Raw genomic sequence first — 21,343 nt, 5'->3', positions numbered from 1 at the left:
ATAGGAAGGCTGTACAGAGGGATCTGGACAGGCAGGATCACGGGCCGAAGCAGTTGCATGGTATTTAACAAGGCCAACTGCCAGGTCTTGCACTTTGGTCATAACAACCCCAAGCAACGCTACAGGCTTGGGGAAGAGCAGCTGGAAAGCTGCCCAGTAGAAAAGGCTGTGGGGGGGCTGGTGGACAGTCAGCTGAACATGAGCCAGCAGTGTGCCCAGGTGGCCAAGAAGGCCAAGAGAATCCTGGCCTGTATCAGAAATGGTGTGGCCAGCAGGAGTAGGGAAGGGATAACGCCCCTGTACTCAGCACTGGTGAGGCCGCACCTCGAATCCTGTGTTCCGTTTTGGGCCCCTCACTACAAGAAGGACGTTTAGGTGCTGGAGCGTGTCCAGAGAAGGGCAACGAAGCTGGTGAAGGTTCTAGAGAACAAGTCTTAAGAGGAGTGGCTGCGGGACCTGGGGTTCTTTAGTCTGGAGGAAAGGAGGCTGAGAGGAGAGAGACTTTATCATTCTCTACAACTACCTGAAAGGAGGTTGTAGTGAGGTGGGTGTTGGTCTCTTCTCCCAAGTAACTTGCGATAGCATGAGAGGAAACGGCCTCAAGTTGCGCCAGGGGAGGTTTAGCTTGGATTCAGGAGAAATTCCTTTACTGAAAGAGCAGTCAAGCATTGGAACAGGATCCCCAGGGAAGTGGTGGACTCACCATCCCTGCAGGTGTTCAAAAAACGTGTAGACGTGGCACTCTGGGACATGTTTTAGTGGGCATGGTGGTGATGGGTTGATGGTGGGACTCGATGGCCTTAGAGGACTTTTCCAACCGTAAAAATTCCATGATGCAGAGCATAGATTTGATTTCCCTTTACATGAAAAAACAAACCAACCCAGCACAGATCAGAAGTTGACACTAGAGCCAGTTTACCCAGCTGCCTCCGATGGCTATCCTCTAACACAACTAGACTTACCTTCAAGAGCTGCAGTCCCCGTCTAACGTGGCTAAGGTAGCAACAGTTCCCACATCAGCTCTGAAATTATGCTCTTTTTTACGTTGCGCAATGTAGCTGGACAGACAGGCGTAGGTGCTAACTGTCTCAGTATAGAAGACACACGCAGCCTCCCTGACAGAGAGAGACGACAGTTCACAAGACACTGCCAGCGTACCACACCGGTAGGGTGCCCAGCAGCACAAAGTCCAGAATCACAGAATCACAATGAAGGGAAGGGCCTTCCAGAATCACTGGAGGTCATCTGGTCCAACCCCCCTGCTCCAGCAGGGTCACCTAGAGCAGGCAGCCCAGGACCATGTCCAGACGGCTTCTGAGTATCTCACTCTGATACTTTTACAAACAGCAAGCTGAGAAGATGAACTGCCAAAGCATCTGCGACACATGCAACAGGCCCAGGTTTTTGGCGACTCTCTCTCCTACCAATTTAAGTACGTTCTCCACCACACCAGTAAACAATACCACACCAGCGAAGGCTTGTCACCATTCCTTCTCTAAAACTCTCCCCGACAGCTTGCTGGGTAGCAGACACAAAATCCCCTTTAAAAGTGTTTGCAAGTACTTGCCAACTGCAAACGCTTCCATCTCTTTCTTATAATATTCCTCACTTTTACAGTTGGAACATTTTTCACTCCTGCCAGCAGTATCCTTTCTTACACTTGTTTTGGACTTTTACCTTGAGCAAACCATCAACACTTGATAAGGGAACTGACTTTGAGCAAGTGGATGTGCGCATGCCAGTGCTGCAAATGAGTATAGGGAGCAATTCTCAAAGGCAGTCTCGTGGGTTGTTTTTTTCCTTTTTAAGTTTTTAAAAGCAGTATGTCTGGGGAGAAAAAAAAAACAACAACCTTTGGAAAAAATCCCAAGTCACAGACTATTAACTGTTACTCCCATGCCGGCAGGCAGAGACTCAGCAGCGCTGTCAGGCTGCCTTAATGAAGCAGAGCACGAGCTGGCCAGCAGGCAGTTAGGGGAGAGCACCCACCTGCGGGCAGTGCCCACCCAGGACAAGGCTCCTGCTGGCCTTGGTTCTTCCGTGCCTCATCTCGGGCTCAGAGGGAGTCCTAATCCGGACAGGGGTGGGATGGCACAACAAGGCCTGTGCTCCTGCACGTGTGTCAGGGCTGAGCAGGATTCATGCAGGTCTCCTCTCTCCCTCCCAAGTATTTTGAAATCCTTGGGATTGGCATACCGGGGTTAATACGTTATGAAACACCGTCTGCTGGTCACCCTGTGCTCCCGAGCCCAGACAGCCTGGAGAGTAGTTTGTTATTTTCAGCCTTCCATGCTCTTTGAATCTTCTCACTGGCACTTGCATTCACTACTGCTTTGCTCCTGATCTTGTTTGTCCTTTCAAAATCTATAAATACGTAAAAGACAAAAAAGAAGCTGTTACCCAGAGAACCCCAGGACACAACAAGATTTCCTCTCAAACATGACTTTTCTTCTTTTGTTCTTTTCCCCGTCCAGAAATATCCCATGTAGCTCCGGAACCTCACAAGTGAAAAGTCTCATGGCCGCTTTGCTCCTCAGGTGGAAGCACCTGATGCCCCCCCTGGTACTGCTACCAGCAATCACAGCCTGGTTTGCTTTGCCCCTGCCAGTCCAGGAAAACCCTTCTCTTCCCCCCGCCCCGAAACCTAACTGGCAGCAACGGAGCCACGGCTGCTGTGCCTCTAGGATGTGGGGCAATGTGGGATGGGATACTTCCAAACCAGACCTGACCCACTGCAAGTGTGGGTACGCCAGGTGGGCAGACAAATCCCCTGCAGGGACAACTACAGCTGGCCCTGCACGGAGTGAGCTCGGGCGTGGGGCGTTTCTTGGTCTGCGTTCATCGGCACATGAAAGCAAGTCAGCTCGTTGCAGGACTGAACTGGTGCTGGAAACATTAAACCTTCTGCTCCTGGCACCTGCTAACAGCCCGGCTGCTGCGGCTACAGGGTCACTCAGCCCTGATCCGCTTCGGGATAACAGACGTGTCTTATGGCACCTCGTTTTATGGGAGCTGGAATAGGAAGGAATTAGTGCTGGAGTGCCAGCGGAAACCTGACTGAAAGGATGGCAAAGAGAGCGGTTTTCCATCCCGAGCCCCAGGAAGGGCAGGAGGAGAGCAAAGGCGAGGAGAGAGGGAACCTTCTCCTCCAGAAGGAGCCGACGGACTGGGGAAGTGGCTGGGAAGCAAGCTGCTCCTGGGCAGGAAGGAAAAAGCTCCGTGTGGCACTGTCGCTGGGGTCTGGGATTGGGAAGCAGAGACGGCAAATGCCTGGCAGCAGGGATCGTCTCTATGTCCTACGCTTCAAACCATGTTTGGTCTGTGGGACCCCAAACTACAGCTTCATTTTAGAGGTGCTGCGCTACTGGCAGAGAAAGGGAAGGAGAGGAGCTGAGTTAAGTCACACATGTGAGCGAGACCCAGAATGCTCAGGAAAAATAGTTACTTCTGTCGTTCCACTTAATTGTAAAAATAGATGCCATTCGTTAGTAGGAATACAGAAGCAGCTCTTAATGGGCCCCCCTTGCTTATTGACAGATTCCCTCTTTCTGCACCCTCAGCTGGCAATCACTTTGAGCTGCTATCTTTTGTCATTTTGACCAGTGCCTGACTGCAAGTTGCACCAAGACCAGAGAGGAAACACTTACAAAAGTGGACCATTCAGCACACCGTAAAGCTGACAGTTTCTTCATAACAGGTGTCTGCTGCACTCACGGCCGCACTCTGTAAGCACAGGAAAAGTACTAACTGGCATTAGCTTTTGAAGGAGGCTTTTCAAGGAGTTTTAAACACTGCCAAAAATCAGGTAAGGTTTCACATGGAAAAACAGACCATTAAGGCCTTCACCGTAAGAGGAGAACCCTAGTGTCTTAGCAATCTGGCTCCAAGTTAGCTCTCCTTAACATTTTGCAAGAAAAGAGACAGGCAGAAAGCGAGAAAGAGAGGTGAGAAGATACAGGTCATTTTTGCAAAAATCAGTCATGAAGGTGCTTGAATCCTAGTAACTGGCTTACGCGAGCGTCAACGCAAGAAAACCCTCGCAAAACCACGTCGATGGTATTTGTACAAGTAACAACTGAAGAATCTGTCCTTAAGTGTGTTCAAAACACCCTTGATTCATCACGGGACTTAGCATTTGAAGAAACTCAGGTAAACTGGTTGAAGACTATCAGCATTTACAGTCAACGTTTTCACATATGCCCCTCTTTATTTGTATTCTTCCTTCTTTCATTTGATAGCACTTTCTGTGAGAAAAAATGCCTCTTCAAAGTGCTGGAGTGTGCTGGAGTACACAGTTCATTCACCTGAATTCGGCCCCAGAACCGAGCCCTGGGGAACACCGCTTGTGACCGGCCGCCAGCTGGATTTAACGCCATTCACCACCACTCTCTGAGCTCGGCCATCCAGCCAGTTCTTTACCCAGCAAAGAGTAAACCTGTCTAAGCCACGAGCCACCAGTTTCTCCAGGAGAATGCTGTGGGAGACGCTGTCCAAGGCTTTACTAAAGTCCAGGTAGACAACATCCACAGCCTTTCCCTCATCCGCTAGGCGGGTCACCTGGTCATGGAAGGAGATCAGGTTGGTCAAGCAGGACCTGCCTTTCATGAACCCCTGCTGGCTGGGCCCGATCCCTTGGTTGTCCTGCACATGCCCTGTGAGCACTCTCAAGACCAACCGCTCCATGATCTTCCCCAGTACGGAGGTGAGGCTGACAGACCTGTACTTCCCAGGATCCTCCTTCCGGCCTTTCTTGTAGAAAGACTGAGGCAAAGGCGGCATTAAGTACCTCAGCCTTGTCCTCATCCTTGGTGACAATGTTCCCTGCCATATCCAGTAAGGGATGGAAATTCTCCTTGGCTTTCTGTTGTTAACATATTTGTAAAAACATTTTTTGTTATCCTTTATGACCGTGGCCAGACTGAGTTCTAGCTGGGCTTTTGCCCTTCTAATTTTGTCTCGTTTTGTCTCTAATTTTTGTCTATTTTTGTCTCTTGGGCTCAGGCACCCCCTGCAGCCAGACACCTCCTGGACAGCCACGTGCTTGAGCGGGAGCTCAGCCTGGGTCGCCACATTCCTTCTGGCCACGGTTTTCAGCCGAGTGGAGAACATGGCCGGCCCTCTTCTGGGAGGCCGACGACCACTCGTCAGAGAGCCTCTAGTGCGGGGGGGGACTGTGCCTTGCCCGCACACCTTCCCTGCATGAACTGACGCGCAAACTGACGCGCCACGTCCTGTTTGCCCGCCCTCTTGGCGGCGCTGCGGGTCGCTCACGCTCCCTGAGGCTGCTCTTGTACGTGAAGGGCTTTGGCCGCTGCCGCTCCTGTGCCCACCCGCGCGGAGCCAGAGCTGCCGCTCGTTAGGAGCCCGCTCCGCCGGCCTGGGGCGGGGCTGGGGCACCCTCTCTCTCTCCCTGTGCTGCCGCCTTCGCGGTTTGGCCGCTTCAGGAAGGGTCCCCCGGCACAATCCTCCACTCCGGAGCCCTTCGCCTAACGTGGTTAGCCTTAGATTTACTCACGTTCCTTCCTTCAATCCGTCTCTTTCAGACCCTGAGGATTTTTGCCCAGTCCTCCAGATTTATGACGGAACATTTAGTGATTGCTTCATCAAGAAAAAGCTCTTAAAATACGGCATCAACAGCAGGAAAAATTACCACGTCAATTGCTCAGACAGCAGAGTTCACCAAAAACTGTGGCTCTGGTACAGAGACAACCAGGGGAAAAGCTGGGGGGGCGCTGATAGGAGCAAGGCCCGCTTTCCAGAGCAGAGCCGCGAGCAGTCGCCTCCCCCAGCACGGCTGCGCCGAGATGGTTCGGCCACGCGTCAGCAGCAGCACCACGGTCACCCAGCACCCCGCCGCCTGGCCGGGGGCACACACAGCGAGGACAGCAGGGTTCGGGCCCACCTGTCCCTCTGGGGCCACGTCTTTGCAGCTGCCCCACTGCAGCGTTCCCTCATGCGGGGTCAGGGAGGGAGAAACAAATGCTCTCCTACTACTTGAAATTCTATTACTTCATAGTATGTTGCGATTGGCCTAGACTAACAGGTTACAAGCATTGCCTAACTACTCATGAGGAACTATGGATTGGCTTCTGCCTGGAGCTTGTTTTGCCCCCACCAGAAATCAACAACTAAGCTACTTCTGATAAACTATATGAGAACGGATGAAATCGCAGCAAACAAATTTATTGCGCTGACAACCCCGAGAGTAGTCTTCCGTGAGAGGAAGTTCTGACAGGGGATTAAACTACTCAGGTATCTGAGGCCTCAGTTGCACACCGGGCAGGTTCTTGCAATACGATCCATTAAGGTTCTTAGTATTTTATCACGCGCAGATGGGTTTCTCTTTTTAAGCAGCACAGGAGTGTCCCCAGGTCCTCGGGGGAAGGCCTCCTCCCCTGTGCTCTCCTCCAATACCGATCGTCTCTTTCTGCCCTGACGCCCTGTCCTGGTTGTGCTCCTGGGTGTGGTTGATTCCTCCTTTGGTTGGGCAGGTGTTTGCTCATGCGTATCCATTTTTTCTGGTTTCGCATGTGGAACTCTTCTTGTTCTTCGCCTAGGAGGATCAAGGATTTCCACTTTCGCACGTGAACGTATGTCTTCCTGAGTAGAGGCAGATTCTGTGTCTGCCAAGAGATTTTGTGCCCGCTTCCTGGCTTTTTCTTCTGATGAGCAGGACATCTTGGACCCCTGGTGCTTTGTTTCACTTCATGAACACAGAGAGAGAGAGAGAGAGAGAGAGAAATTCATCATGAAGCTTCAAACCAAACCTTGAAGAGCTGTGCAAATTACCTTAGCACTGTAAAATCTTCAGGTTTCAGAACAGAAGAAATTAAGAAAAATTACAAGTTCCTTTACCAACGTACCTACATTCAGTTTGTGACTCATTCTGTGAATTCACTGAATCAAGTACTTAATGCTCTTCCCAGCTATCTAACGCTAGAGAGTAACGTAACAACAGAGCTGTGCTAAACAATAAGGTCTTACTTGTCTTCTGTAGGAAGAGTGCAACTGCTCTACTGCAGGTTTAGAACAAACTGAACAAGTTTGTACCAGGGTATGTTACCACTTGAAATTGAGGCTTACTTTGTTGCCTACATTCTCTCTTTAGCACTAAGCCGTTCCAGCTTTTAAAGTGTCTGGCGAGAAAACTGCTTCCCTACCAGAAACAGGGAGATGCTAATTGAGCACACGCAGAAAATAAAAATTCAGTGTATGAAATACTGCCAGGAACTGTTCAAAGCCACTAAAGTTACAGGAACCTCAGGTGTAATTTGTAGCTACACAATTTTCAGACACAAGCAAGGCGTATGTTCACAGCATCTGCTTAGTAACCCTCAAACTGTAGAAAGGCTTACATAGGCTGGTGAAGGAAGTCTTCATCAGCACACTTTGGGGCCTGCAATGACCGGAGAAAAAAGGCCTAAACTGGCAGCTAGTCAAGCTCACTTCTATTCATGCCAAGCCAGTTCTGTTCACAGACAGAAAGGACTAGAAAAGCCGTTACATTTAAGAACACAGGAGAGGACCAATACCTCGTCAAAATCATAGCTTCCAAACACACGAAAGCCAGCAGCTACATGTTGTGTGAGCCCAAAAATGTATCGATTTTAGAAACCTACCCTTCGCTTGCAGTCCCAAAAGTAGCAGCCTCAGCAGCTTTAAACACCAATTTACCATCCTGAGGAAGGGGGAGACATTCAGCACTTGAGTCTTCCACAAATCCTACAAAAACAAGCAGATGAATGACTTCCCTGTTGCACTTAACATCATGTCCGTTAAAACACTCATGTGATTTTAAAGTGAGCCTTTATGCATTTCAGCTAGGAGAGTGATCTGACAGAATAATGCTGCCAAGGCTTCAAAAGCACAGGAGGTCTGAATTCTTCTTCCCAGTAAAACAAGAAATCCGATGCGTAGTTTCAGGCAAGGAGACAAAATGTCCAGGGACACTCTGTTTACAAACTAAGCTTGACATGTTACTGACCTAACACATCCAAACCTCACAAAACATGCCTCCTTCTTAAAAGCGGGTACTAAGTTTTCTTATTTCTCTTTGGATATTTATCGCATTCCTGCAATGCTCTTTCCTTGCTTGACTCCATTTCCCCTCTCCCACAAGAATACATCTAAGGTCTCTTCTGGTTCTGCTCTCTAATGATTGACCGGTGGTGTTGAAGCCTGGCTGCTTGCTAACCTGTTCTCATCTCAACAGGTTCCGTTTTAGAAACATCCTCCTCTTCTGCCTTGTTTCTACCGCCTGCTTCCTCCAGATCCAGCAATTACCTTGGCAGACAGTAGGCAGGACTGGCATAAGTTTGCCAGCTCAGGCCAAACAAGGGCTATACAGACTGCCTTCTAATGCCTCCAGAGTACTCAAAGTGTACAGAACTGTTTGTACCGTAGCCCAGCAATGGCCAAGTTCCTTTATCAGGTTATTCTTTGAAGGCCATTTGAAAAATTCAGGATCTTAGGTTATCTTAGGGTGAAACACACCAGCTTCTTTTCTTAGTTCTGATGAATCGGGTTGTTCCATCTGGAAAGGTTTATCTTCGACCATTTGACTGTCTTCTTCCTTCTTCGATTCTGGAAAATCAGCAGTTTCTTCAGTGGAAGAATGAGCTGGTGTAGCAGCTATGAAGATGACATCATCTTCAAAATCGCCAGGTGACTTTGCATCATGACACTCCAAAGTAGTTTGGTCTGACCTGGCAGAGAACTTACTATTTTCTTGGCTGACATCCGTTTTCTCCAAACCATCTCCAGGTCTGCTCTCTGAAGAATCTTCCGCTTCAGCACCATCACCCTCAGGATTGCTCGGAGTAAACAGCGTTGGTTTCTCTCTACTTTCAGACCAAGCATCCTCCACCACTCCATGATGATGCTCAGATGAGTCTCCAGACAGCGCTTTAGCATCTTCTGGTAACTTTTTTTTTAAAAAAAAACAAAAAAAAAAGGTTCACAACCAATAACATGCATATGCTTTTTCTCAAAGCAAGACACACACAAAAGAAAAATATGTACCAGTGTTTGTAAGTTTTACAAGCATCACCTTAAGCAAGGCACTACAAGATTAATTCTCATTCTAGCACTATCTTTTAAAGCTGAGGGGAAAAACTAATCACACTTTTGACCGCTTACTGAGTTTCCAGGTCCTTGGAGAATTAAGGTGAAGTGGGTCTTGTAAGTGCTTGCTTACAAGCTGTTGTGAGGCTTGTTCTCAGCACTGTTCACTGGCTTCACTACTGTGCCTTCAAGAGGAGGGAGCTTTGCATAACTAAAAGCATAACCCAAGAGCTCTCTTTTGTTATGCTTGCTTTTTCAAGTTGGATGCACTACTAAAATATCCTAGCGTTCACTGTGCCTGTAGCATGGAGCAAGTAAATTAATCTGGCCATGCTGCATTATTAGTAAGAACTTCGTATCGGAGGGAGAGCCTCTTGTTACAGTTGAGCAGCTCTTTCTAGCAGCCAATAAAAACAAAAACCAGGTATAAAAAAGGTATCGTAAAAATGCCCCTGATTTTGATCGGCAGTTGCATGAGGAGCCGAACCAGGGAATCCGACTGACAGAACAAAAGGAGGAGTAGAAGGGGGCAACGTTCAGATGGACCAACTTCGTTTGACAGCTGTACAAATGCTACCCCTGATGCAAGGCAAGAAACAAAACTGCGCACTTCAGGGCTGGAGAACAGACAACAGTACAGCTCTCTTCACCAGGCGTCTACTGTTACCATAGCTGAAGGAAACGCAGCCTCGCGAAAAGAGAGATTGAAAGTAAATGCAGCTCATGACTCATGTTGCTTTTGAAGAGGGTTAATTCACAAAGCTTAACAAACCCAAACAACTGGCTCAATCTATAGTCCTTTACCTTCCTGCCAGACCAGCCTTTCAAAAGGCCTAGCGGGGAGCTGAACTCGCAGGTTGGAACAATCACAGCTCCTAACACCTCTCGGGTAAAAACCACCAAGCTCGTTGGCACTTCTTCTGAACACGTTCCTGCAGGCACGTGACATTACAGAAGGTCTTAACATGACCTTTTTTGAGCAAATTCAGGTCTGCCATCCCGATGTGCAGTTCCAATTCTCAATATAGGGAGTTTTGGCAAACTTGAAAAAAAATCTAAATCAAATCAGAGTCTGTAAAGCCTTTAACCGTAAAAGTCACTAACTACAGCCCAGCTTACTCCAACAGTCCATCTTGCCTTCGAGTTCTCTTCCCTGACAGACACTCTATGTTTCTTTGCTCGCGGAGATGCAGAGGGAGTTGCTAGGGGTGTGGTGCGAAGGCTGGATCTGAGAATAGACCGAGGAGTAAACCCAGGACAACCGGAAGCAGATGTGGCCAAGACTTTCGCTCTCTATGAAAAGAAATAAAAACATCTACTTGAAAACCAGGCAAACCTTCAAAAGAGTAGACTCCACTCGACAGAAGCATTAGTGTAAAAAATTGTAAACTGCGATTGTACCAGCAGAGAGGACAAAGTTTAGCCTCTGCACTGGTCTTTTTCCAAAGGTAGGAAAACATTAATGATTAAGGAAACGTGCTGTTCATGTTTCTTTTGGCGCTTTTTTAATGTCAACATAAAATGTTATCTTTCAAACTAATTATACGGCAAAAAAAAGGATGTGGCACCTTGTTGTCTGCAGCGCACTAGACTTAATTAAGTGACACTGCTGTAAAAACACCTAGACCTCTTCATCAAGAAGCGTTGAGGTCTTCTTAGCTCAGCTGAAAAAAGACTTGACAGTACTGACAGGGTTTCCCTCTTCAAGACTGCTCCCAACGTACTGCTTCCAAAAGGACTTTATCTGCAATAACCACATGCATACTGAAAATACTCCACAAGTTGAATCCAACAGTGTTGGTGTCAAATCCCTTTGCTGGTTTCATTTTCAACAAAGTTTACAGGCTTTTGGTTTGGCTGTTTTTCACAGGTTCTTTAAAATACTGACCTTAACCGCAGGAGGAATCTCCAGTAACTTCCGCACTGATGCCCCTGAAAATTCCTTCTGTGAGATGGAACTGTGGATATTTGATTTCAGTGGGCTGGAGGCCATGAACAAAGCAGCGGCTCTGCATGGTGACTGAGCGCTACCACCCTGTGCTGCAGAGCATGAAGGAACAGGACGAACCACCAAATCCAGCGGTCTGTTAAGATCCACAATTTAAAAGAGGAAAATAATTAAAAAAATGCAAAAAATCATGCTGCGTTCAAGAAATTGGAGTTGAAACATAGCAAAAACATACAACAAACAAGAAGTACGGGTGAGCCCTCACACTTCGGGTGATGCATGAGGGCCATGAACAAGTTACAGCCATTTTCTCTTTCTTTGATGATTCCTTTACATTTCATACTTCATTTCCCAAGTCACTGCCTCTGAGGCAAGAGTAGCCCAATTTTAAGCTGCACAAGTGATGTGCTTCTCATGTCAGAAGAAAAATTGTCTACATTTCAATGCTGGGACCACTTCAGATTCTCCACTTAGTTGTGTCCCTGAGTTGGCCTTTTCTTTAGCAGATACAAAACTAAATGCAAACAGAACACTTTGCAAACACTGAGAGTAAAGACACACTCTCTCACACACACACACACACATATATATGAGAAACCACACCTTTTTGAAATAGTCGTTCTGTAGATCTACTATACCTGGAACAGTTTTGTGAACGTTTTGTAAATAGTGTCCCAACAAATGCATCGCGCAACTCTGTGCCAGCGAGAGGATGTGTTACGGCTGGTGGTTCTGTAGCAGTCGGACTAGATTTAAAAGGAAAATGTAAGTGACTTTCAATCCCTTGAAGCCCGTACGTATGAGAACTCAAATTTAGTTGACCGTACCACCTAGAGGAAAATCATCAGACCGCTGCTAGCCTCTTTTCTGCTCTTTACAATTCTGCCTGGGTTTTGGGTAAGAAAAAGGCAGAAACGAGGCAGAAACTGGGCAGGAGGAGGTAAAAGAGTACTATTTGGTCACGCGATCAAGTCTATCAAAATCCATACACCAATAGCTTGGACGGTAATCATAGCTTTACTTTCAGCTATCTTAAATTCTGTAAACACATTTGCCATCATACATATGCAAATATATGTGTTTACAAGATCATCATAGCAGAAGAACTCTCTCCAACTATTACTTATGCTGTATTGTTTCTTCGCTGTTATATATTGTATGAGTAAAACAACGCCAAACAAAGCTTTGTTCAGGCGCACCTTCCCTCCGAAACACTAGCGTCATTCAAAAGGATTTTTCCCTCTCTCTCCCAACACGTAGTTCAAGACTAAACACTGTGAAAAGGCTGCTCACCTAGCATAGTGTGAGAAACTGGTTTGCTGCTCATTTCCCACTCCAGCTTCTCCAATTTTGGATAATACATTACTGATAAAAGTTGCTCTTGTATGCACATTTCCTGTGTTAGCTTGTTTTGTTACTGTTGACAATGGTGTTGGTCTTGCAACTGTAAAACAAGAGGGAAAAAACATCAGCCTTGTGTAATCAAAGCCGTGGTTAGCTGTCCATTATATTTCACCCCCTAAAAAGTACCTTGACTTAAGACCGATGAAGGCAAACGGTAAGGCTTGGCCCTCTCCACAGCCAGCTTCCTTTGAACTCTAGGCAGGATCTTGCCATATTGGTCTACCGTGGAATTTCTGGCAACCGCTCGCTCTCTCAAGGGAGGATCACAATCGTTCTGATCCATGAAAAGCGTAAAGCAAAAAGTTAACTGATTGCAAGAAGTTCATCGCACAGAACTCTCTGTGCTCTTTCTAATTAGTGAATAAATTTCCTCCACAGGTCGAGGAAAATACACCCACTGCACACACCAGCAGCAAGTTCTGCCCATCAGCACACGCCAGCTTCACCTGGTAGTTTTGGCAAAGTGGAACGAAGACTAGAGGAATAACAGAACCCACAACTTCAAGGTAAAACAGCTCTGGCACTCTGCAGAACTTTGTTCTGATACACTTGCTGTCACCTGCAATCCTCAAATGGCTGACAAAACAGCAGGCTCTCCCTTGTTTTCCCTCAATATATATGAACAACCAACACTAAACGTCCGTGTCTAACTGTATCCTCATTCAGACACCACAAACCCAATTAGGACACATGCAACTAATTCCACATTCTTTTGCTTAATTCGAGCCGCAGGCTGGGCTGCCTGTTGGTCTGAGGAACACTCTCACTTTTCCTCCGACATTTCAACTTACGGAAGGCTAATTCTAATCTTTGCTTGCATGCCTCGGCATTACAGTCTCAGTTTACTGAGTTCCAACTAACTGGCTTTGGGCACATCCTCTGCTAATACCCATTGCGCATTTTGTGCAGTTGAGTTTGCCGTCAGGAATGCACGAAGGGGACAGAACAAGTACAACTATGCAATGACGTTTGCAGGGAAACAGCGGAACTAAGGTCAAGCAGCTTTCTAGGCTGTGAGAACAGGAACCCATTCTGCCACCCAAAACGTTAAGTTACAATTTCCTAAAATGACAGAAAAGATGCAACGTGTTTAAATTCTAATGGCTTTAAATTTTAGGCTGTTGAAATACTGTATTATCATGTAGCGGTAATCCCTTAGAAGCACAATGCACAGCCATACGACACAAAGTAGTAGCTTAGTTCAGCTGGTGTTCTGATAATTCTCTCCGGTGAAATGATCCTTCATACAATTTTACTTTTTTCTTTTAGGTACTTTCTTTGTTTTTAAACGCGCTCGGAAGTATCTTTCCCTTCTAGGCATAATCATTACATCCAAAGCGATTACTACACATTAGAATACACGTGGGATATCCCCATCTTTCACAGCAATTAACCTAGAACTAAACGTTCCCTCTGCGGGACTGTTCGCAACGTACTGCTTCCAAAGGGACTTTATCTGCAATAAGTACATGCATACTGAAAATACTCCACAAGTTGAATCCAGCAGTGTTGGTGCCAAATCCCTTTCCTGGTTTCATTTTCAACAAAGTTTACAGGCGTTTGTTTTGGCTGGTTTTCACAGGTTCTTTAAAATACCGACCTTAACCGCAGGAGGAATCTCCAGTAACTTCCGCACTGATGCCCCTGAAAATTCCTTCTGTGAGATGGAACTGTGGATATTTGATTTCAGTGGGCTGGAGGCCATGAACAAAGCAGGGGCTCTGCATGGTGACTGAGCGCTACCACCCTGTGCTGCAGAGCATGAAGGAACAGGACGAACCACCAAATCCAGCGGTCTGTTAAGATCCACAATTTAAAAGAGGAAAATAAATTAAACAATGGGAAAAAATTCAAGAAATCGGAGGTGATACCTAGCAAAAACATTCAACAAACAAGAAGTACGGGTGAGCCCTCACTCACCAGGCCCATGAACCTGCTACAGGCATTTTCTCTTTTTTTAATGATTTCTTTATATTTTGAACCTCATTTCGCAAGTCACTGCCTCTGAGGCAAGACTAGTCCAGTTTTAAGCTGCACAAGTGATGTGCTTCTCATGCCAGAAGAAAAATTGTCTACATTTCAATGCTGGGACCACTTCAGATTCTCCGCTTAGTTGTGTCCCTGAGTTGGCCTTTTCTTTAACAGATACAAAACTAAATGCAAACAGAACACTTTGCAAACACTGAGAGTATAGACACACACACACACATATATATATATATGAGAAACAACACCTTTTTGAAATAGTTGTTCTCTAGATCCACTATACCTGGAAGAGTTTGGTGAATATTTTGTAACTGGTGTCCCAAGAAATGCATCGCGCAACTCTGCGTCAGGGAGAGGATGTGTTACGGCTGGTGGTTCCGTAGCTCTGGGACTAGATTTAAAAGGAAAATGTAAGTGACTTTCAATCCCCTGAAGTCCGTACGTATGAGAACTCAAATTTAGTTGACCGTACCACCTGGAGGAAAATCATCAGACCGCTGCTAGCTTCTTTTCTGCTCTTTACAATTCTGCCTGGGTTTTGGGTAAAAAAGGCAGAAACGAGGCAGAAACTGGGCAGGAGGAGGTAAAAGAGTACTATTTGGTCACGCGATCAAGTCTATTAAAATCTGTACACCAATAGGTTTATGGTAATCATAGCTTTACTTTCAGCTACCTTAAATTCTGTAAACACATTTGCCATCATACATATGCAAATATGTGTTTACAAGATCATCATAGCAGAAGAACTCTCTCCAACTATTACTTATGCTGTGTTGTTTCTTCGCTGTTACATATCGTATGCGCAAAAGAAAGCCAAACAAAGCTTTGTTCAGGCGCACCTTCCCTCCGAAACACTAGTGTCATTCAAATGGATTTTTCCCTCTCTCTCCCAACACATAGCTCAAGACTAAACACTGTGAAAAGGCTGCTTACCTAGCATAGTGCGAGAAACTGGTTGGCTGCTTAAAACCCACCCAAAAGTCCCTAATTTTTGAAAATACATTACGGATGAAAGTATGCACATTTCCTGCGTGAGCTTGTTTTGTTACTGTTGACAATGGTGTTGGTCTTGCGACTGTAAAGCAAGAGGGAAAAAACATCAGCCTCATGTAATCAAAGCCATGGTTAGTTGTCCGCTATATTTCACTCCCTAAAAATTACCTTGACTTAAGACCGATGAAGGCAAACGGTAAGGCTTGGCTCTCTCCACAGCCAGCTTCCTTTGAACTCTAGGCAGGATCTTGCCATATTGGTCTACCGTGGAATTTCTGGCAACCGCTCGCTCTCTCAAGCGAGGATCACAATTGTTCTGGTGCATGAAAAGCGTAAAGCAAAAAGTTAACTGATTGCAAGAAGTTCATCGCTCAGAACTCTCTGCGCTCTTTCTAATTAGTGAATAAATTTCCTCTACAGGTCGAGGAAAATACACCCACTGCACACACCAGCAGCAAGTTCTGCCCATCAGCATGCACCAGCTTCGCCTGGTAGTTTTGGCAAAGTGGAACGAAGACTACAGGAATAACAGAACCCACAACTTCAAAGTAAAACACCTCTGGCACTCTCCAGAACCTTGTTCTGTTACACTTGCTGTCACCTGCAATTCTCAAACGGCTGACAAAACACCAGGCTCTCCCTTGTTTTCCCCCAATATATATGAAGCACCAACACTAAACGTCCGTGTCTAACTGTATCCTCATTCAGACACCACAAACCCAGTTAGGACACATGCAACTAATTCCACATTCTTTGCTTAATTCGAGCCGCAGGCTGGGCTGCCTGTTGGTCTGAGGAACACTCTCACTTTTCCTCCGACATTTCAACTTACGGAAGGCTAATTCTAATCTTTGCTTGCATGCCTCGGCATTACAGTCTCAGTTTACTGAGTTCCAACTAACTGGCTTCGGGAACGTCCTCTGCTAATACCCATTGCGCATTTTGTGCAGTTGAGTTTGCCGTCAGGAATGCACGAAGGGGACAGAACAAGTACAACTATGCAATGACGTTTGCAGGGAAACAGCGGAACTAAGGTCAAGCAGCTTTCTGGACTATGACGACAGGAAGCCGTTCTGACACCCAAAACGCTAAGGTACAATTTCCTAAAATGACAGAAAAGGCGTGAAGCATTTAAATTCTAATGGGTTTAAATTTTAGGCTGTTCAAATACCGTATTATCATGTAGTGGTAATCCTTTACAAGGATAATGCACAGACACGCGACACGCAGTAGCAGCTTAATTCAGCTGGTGTTCTGATACTTCTCTCCGGTGAAATGATCCTTCATAAATTTTTACTTTTTTCTTTTAGGTTCTTTGTTTGTTTGTTTGCTTTTAAACACATTCAAAAGTATCCTTTCCTTCTAGGCATATTCATTACACCCAAAGCAATTTCTACACATTAGAATACATATGGGGTATTCCCACCTTTTTCTGAAAACGGGTTTCAGACAAGGGAAACACACCAAATACTGCTTACGGTGGCCAACAAAACTCCTAACCAAGCTTCCTGACCACAATTCTGAAATTTGTCTTACTAACATGCAAAAGAAATCCCTGCTCAAATGCATCACAGGTCTCTGAATGATTGAGAGGTAGCAAAGGGTATTAAAAACGTTCTTGATTTACCAAGTTTTTTCCAAACTGGAGTCATGATCAGAATATCTCATTTGAATGTAAGAGTCTACATCAGGCTTGCAAAGGAAACAGTCTACATGCTAGGCCAGCTTGCCAAGAAATTTATTTTAGCACCACCCTGTGCAGAAGTGTTCTCTGCCCTACCACACTTCCACAAATCTAGTGAAGAATCCAGGAGACAGGAAGATGAGGCCAGCAGGAAGACTGCTCTCCCTGTCCTACTACTTGCTCCACTGGGCAATGACTAGCTAGCTGATCCTTCAGCTTAGTTCCTGCCTGGGGGAAGATGGGCTGTGCACCACATAGGCTCCATCTCTCATGAAACTCTTCAGAGAGAAAGGGAGGTGCACTGCAGATGGGAAGCCTATGACAGAGGGGGGTGAAGTCACTATGGGGGGAGAAAGCAGACAGAAGGTCGTGGGTGTCATAAGACAAAGGTGATTAAGGTGTTGCAGCAACAAGAGGGCCGTCTAAGAGGAGAAAACTGGGCTACTGTAGCTTCCTTGGAAGCAAATGATCCTGTTTAGTGCAGCAAGCTGATGTTTGCAATAGCTCGCATCCGAGTGAGACACCCCCCTCGTCAGCTACTGCACTGGACCTAACGCTTGAGAAAGTGATGGGGATCAAGGTCGTTCTGAGGGAAAGACGCTTTCTGCTGCGCATGACCAGCACGGACTGCACACTTCCTTGTGCCTATCTGTGGCGCAGGATTAATAGACGGGTCTCTAAAGACAGATCTGCTGGGGCTGTTGCCAGTCAGGCTCAAGATGGACGTATTTCCCCCTTGATTCCCTGATGTGCACTCACCTGACTCAAACTGGATGGCTCAACATCAACTAGTCTCGGAGACAGCAAGCCAGCTACAAGACACCTCTTGTAGCTCTCATGAATGGCTTCTCCTATTGCAGGACCCTGTTTCTTTAAAAACTTCAAGGTCTGAAACATCAATCGAGCATTACAGATTAAGACAGCACTATTATTCAGTCACTGAGGTTCTGGGTTAACCACTAAGAGAAATAATAGAAATGTTCAGGTAAACTGTCAGAAAGCTTGCATCAGTAATAAGCTTTAGGTTTGCAATCTGAGTAAGTGGTACTACGTAGAGTCTTAAAGCTGGCAGACAAACCGTTACAGATTCTTTCAAAAAATCCTGTACGACAAACTATCAGCCCTTGCAATGCTTAGTTAAGCATTGTTTACCTTCTCTGTCAATATACAGGCCTTCCTGTTTCCATGAACGCTGACACAAAATACGTTCTATGTAAGCTAAAACTAACACACAACTTCAAATCACACTTTGGAAGATCCTTTCTATGCTTGTTTGTGCAGAAGCTGATGCATGTTGGAAATATTTAGTGAGCTCAAACTTAATGCAAAGTTCTTTGTCACAATCTGCGCAGTGGCTCCGAACTTATACTTCGGCCAAGTTTGGGAGAAAAAAACATTTCATTTCTTCTCCAACAGTTAAATAATTTTCCACTTTCTCCATTCTGTCCACCTTTTTCAAGTTAACCGGGGATCAAAACCCTAACTCCGGACTATGCAGGCAGTTCCACTGAGGGGTAGTAAAGAAGTAACAGCTTTCCCCGACTTCCACAACATCTTTGTTCTTGCTCCGGGAGCAGCGTTCTATTCCTTTCTAGACATTCAATCCCCGACCGTGCTTCAACAGGAGACAACGGTAGTTTTACAGCCCCAAGAGTGCACCTAAAACGTTACCCTTTGCATAAAACTGGCAGGACACAACTGCAATTATGCGCGTGGGTGGGCAGGACGAGCATAAAATGGTCTCTGACACTCAAAGCCGCGCAATAGAAAACTTAGACAAGGTACGTGACATTCTCAGTAAAGACACAGTAAAAGATCACCTCCTTCTGGAAGCCGGTGCAAGTCACATGAACAACTCCGCAGGTCAGCAAGCACGTAACATCTGCAAAAACAAGGAACATTTGACAACCTCCCATACTCTCACAGCCAGGTTATGACCAGATTACAAGTTTTAAACAGCAGTGTCTGGAAAGACATAACTGAGGACCCATTTTCTTCATCAGATCACTTACAAACCTGTTTTAAAAAACAATTACTGCGTGCAGAAATTTTATCTCTAGTGCTATTGAGGCGCTGTGCTTTGAGCTTCCGTTCAAAGTCATTTCGTTTTATGACCGCCACCACTTCACAGGCTACATGACAAGAGCACCAAAACCCAAAACTCAGCAGACTGTCAGAGACGTTCCACAATATTAAATAACTTGTTAGTACAATGTAATCAGAGTTGGGTTTGGGGGGAGGTTGTGTTGTTTTGGTTTGGTTTTTGACTGACAAACAATGAACAGGAGAACCAATTTCACAACCAAAAGCAGTGAAATACCTACCAAAATTATAGTTCCTTGGATGAAAAAACTGCTCAGGTGGTGGATAAGAAGGACGAGCTCCCCGACTTAGACTCCGCTCATGTACCAGAATATCCAAAAGGAGGTTTGGAGAAGTCATGCTTATCACAGTGTCCAGTGACCACAATCCAAAGTAGGGGCAGTCATGAAGGAATTCTTCTGGCCTTAAAGAAAACAAGTGCATAAGCTAAAGGCCGGCATTCAAATGAAGTTTTTGGAGGGGTATTGAAAACAATGTAAGAAAAACCTACCTTAGTGAATCTGGCATTTGAGCATGATACCAGCGATTAATGTCAAATACAGCCAAATAAGCAGATGGTTTTCCCTGACCACATGTATTCACTTGCCAAGTGAAGACTGACACACTGGTCTCGGGAGATATTACTGTAAAAGACAAGACATTGTTTCTTATGTGTAGAAAAGATGATCTCTCTGATATTTTCAAAACACCACTTTCTGTTTTGGCTTCATTCTGTTCTATCCCTCATGAAACACAACACTTACTAAGAATAATCAAAAAAATGTCTGGAATAGCAAACACCTCTGTGATAGGTTTCAGTCATACTGCCCCTTTTTCTTGTTCAAATGGTATCAGTTCTAAGCCAAAGCAAACACACAATTATTAGCTAATTAAGTATTCCAGACATTAACAGTTGATCAAGACGTTTAGCTAGACAAATAGTTTAGGGAAAAAAATATGCTAGGGACACGTACATTGCTACTTTCAGAAAGCATACAACTATTTATCATGTACACTCGTATCAATCAGTAGGCATTCACAATTTCCAGATTTGAGTCAACTGCAAGTTTTAAGACTAGCCCCTTTCCAGCATATATTGAAGTAAAGAAAACTGAACACAGTATTCAAGGTGCAGCCTCACCACTGCCGAGTACAGGGGGGTGATCACTTCCCTACTCCTGCTGGCCACACTATTTCTGAGACAGGATGCTGCTGGCCACCTTGGCCACCTGGGCACACTGCCGGCTCATGTTCAGCTGGCTGTCGAACAACACCCCCAGGTCCTTTTCCACCAGGCAGCTTTGCAGCCGCTCTTCCCCAAGCCTGTAGCGTTGCATGGGGGTGTTGTGACCAAAGTGCCCTGGCACTTGGCCTTGTTGAACAATTGACCTCGGCCTATTGGTCCAGCCTGTCCAGATCCCTCTGTACAGCCTTCCTACCCTCAAGCAGATCAACACTCCTGCCCAGCTTGGTGTCTTCTGCAAACTTACTGAGGGTGTGCTCGATCCCCTTCTCCAGGTCAACAATAAAGATATGAAACAAGACGGGCCCCAAAACCGAGCCCTGGGGAGCAGCATTTGTGACTGGCTGACAACTGGATGCAGATGCAGATACAGGTTTGAACAGAAAAAAAAAAGATCAGGTAACATTCCTAAGCAATGGAGGGAATGATCTTGTTGTTCAAAGACGACAGCTGGAGGAATAAAGGGACTGACCAGCATTATACACATGACCCCACCATATATCACTATAGCATTTCAGCAAGCACAAAATAAAACCTATTTTTCCCCTGAAAGAAGTCCCACATCACTTAAGCACACAGTTTTTCTTTTTAAATAAGCCCAACAAGCTAGTCTATGCAGACATTTAAGACCTTCAGCCTGTGGGTACAGAACAGCATTCATTGCTTAGATTCCAAAACCATTTATTGTAGAATAACCAAACACGGACATCAGAACAAACCTTCATTAACGCTATCCTCGCTGTCAACGCATTTGTGAAATTTTTCTACAGTCTGGCAGCTGAGTAATTTAATATTGCTCGTTTGCCCTCTCGAGGGAAAGACTCCACCCATGAGATCTAAGCTGTACCTTTCATCACAGAATTCCAAACCCTGGGGAAAGAATAAAAGAGGAGGAAAAAGGTCATTTTGAGATTAAAACATACAGTATACCTAAATATGA

At 45.7% G+C, this 21,343-nt stretch overlaps 1 protein-coding gene across 1 annotated transcript in view; it reads right to left on the bottom strand.

Annotated features, from left to right (window-relative positions):
• The window catches only part of LOC309404189 (protein ELYS-like), a gene marked incomplete at its 3' end in the record, with an annotated part of 36,501 nt that overhangs the window by 4,683 nt on the left and 10,475 nt on the right, over nt 1-21,343 (bottom strand). Inside the window, exons 7-11 of the mRNA XM_081998573.1 lie at nt 21,123-21,273; nt 19,672-19,804; nt 19,403-19,584; nt 18,899-18,960; nt 17,838-17,966 (exon numbers count right to left, since the gene is read on the bottom strand). Of these exons, the coding sequence (XP_081854699.1) occupies nt 17,838-17,966; nt 18,899-18,960; nt 19,403-19,584; nt 19,672-19,804; nt 21,123-21,273 (657 nt within the window). The remainder of the gene's footprint in view (nt 1-17,837; nt 17,967-18,898; nt 18,961-19,402; nt 19,585-19,671; nt 19,805-21,122; nt 21,274-21,343) is intronic.

The sequence above is a fragment of the Phaethon aethereus genome, assembly GCF_964289735.1.
Source record: "Phaethon aethereus genome assembly, chromosome: 3".
In the NCBI taxonomy this organism is placed as follows: Eukaryota; Metazoa; Chordata; class Aves; order Phaethontiformes; family Phaethontidae; genus Phaethon; species Phaethon aethereus.
The sequence above is the reverse complement of the archived record's forward strand: the minus strand, read 5'-3'. Positions and strand labels throughout refer to the sequence as shown.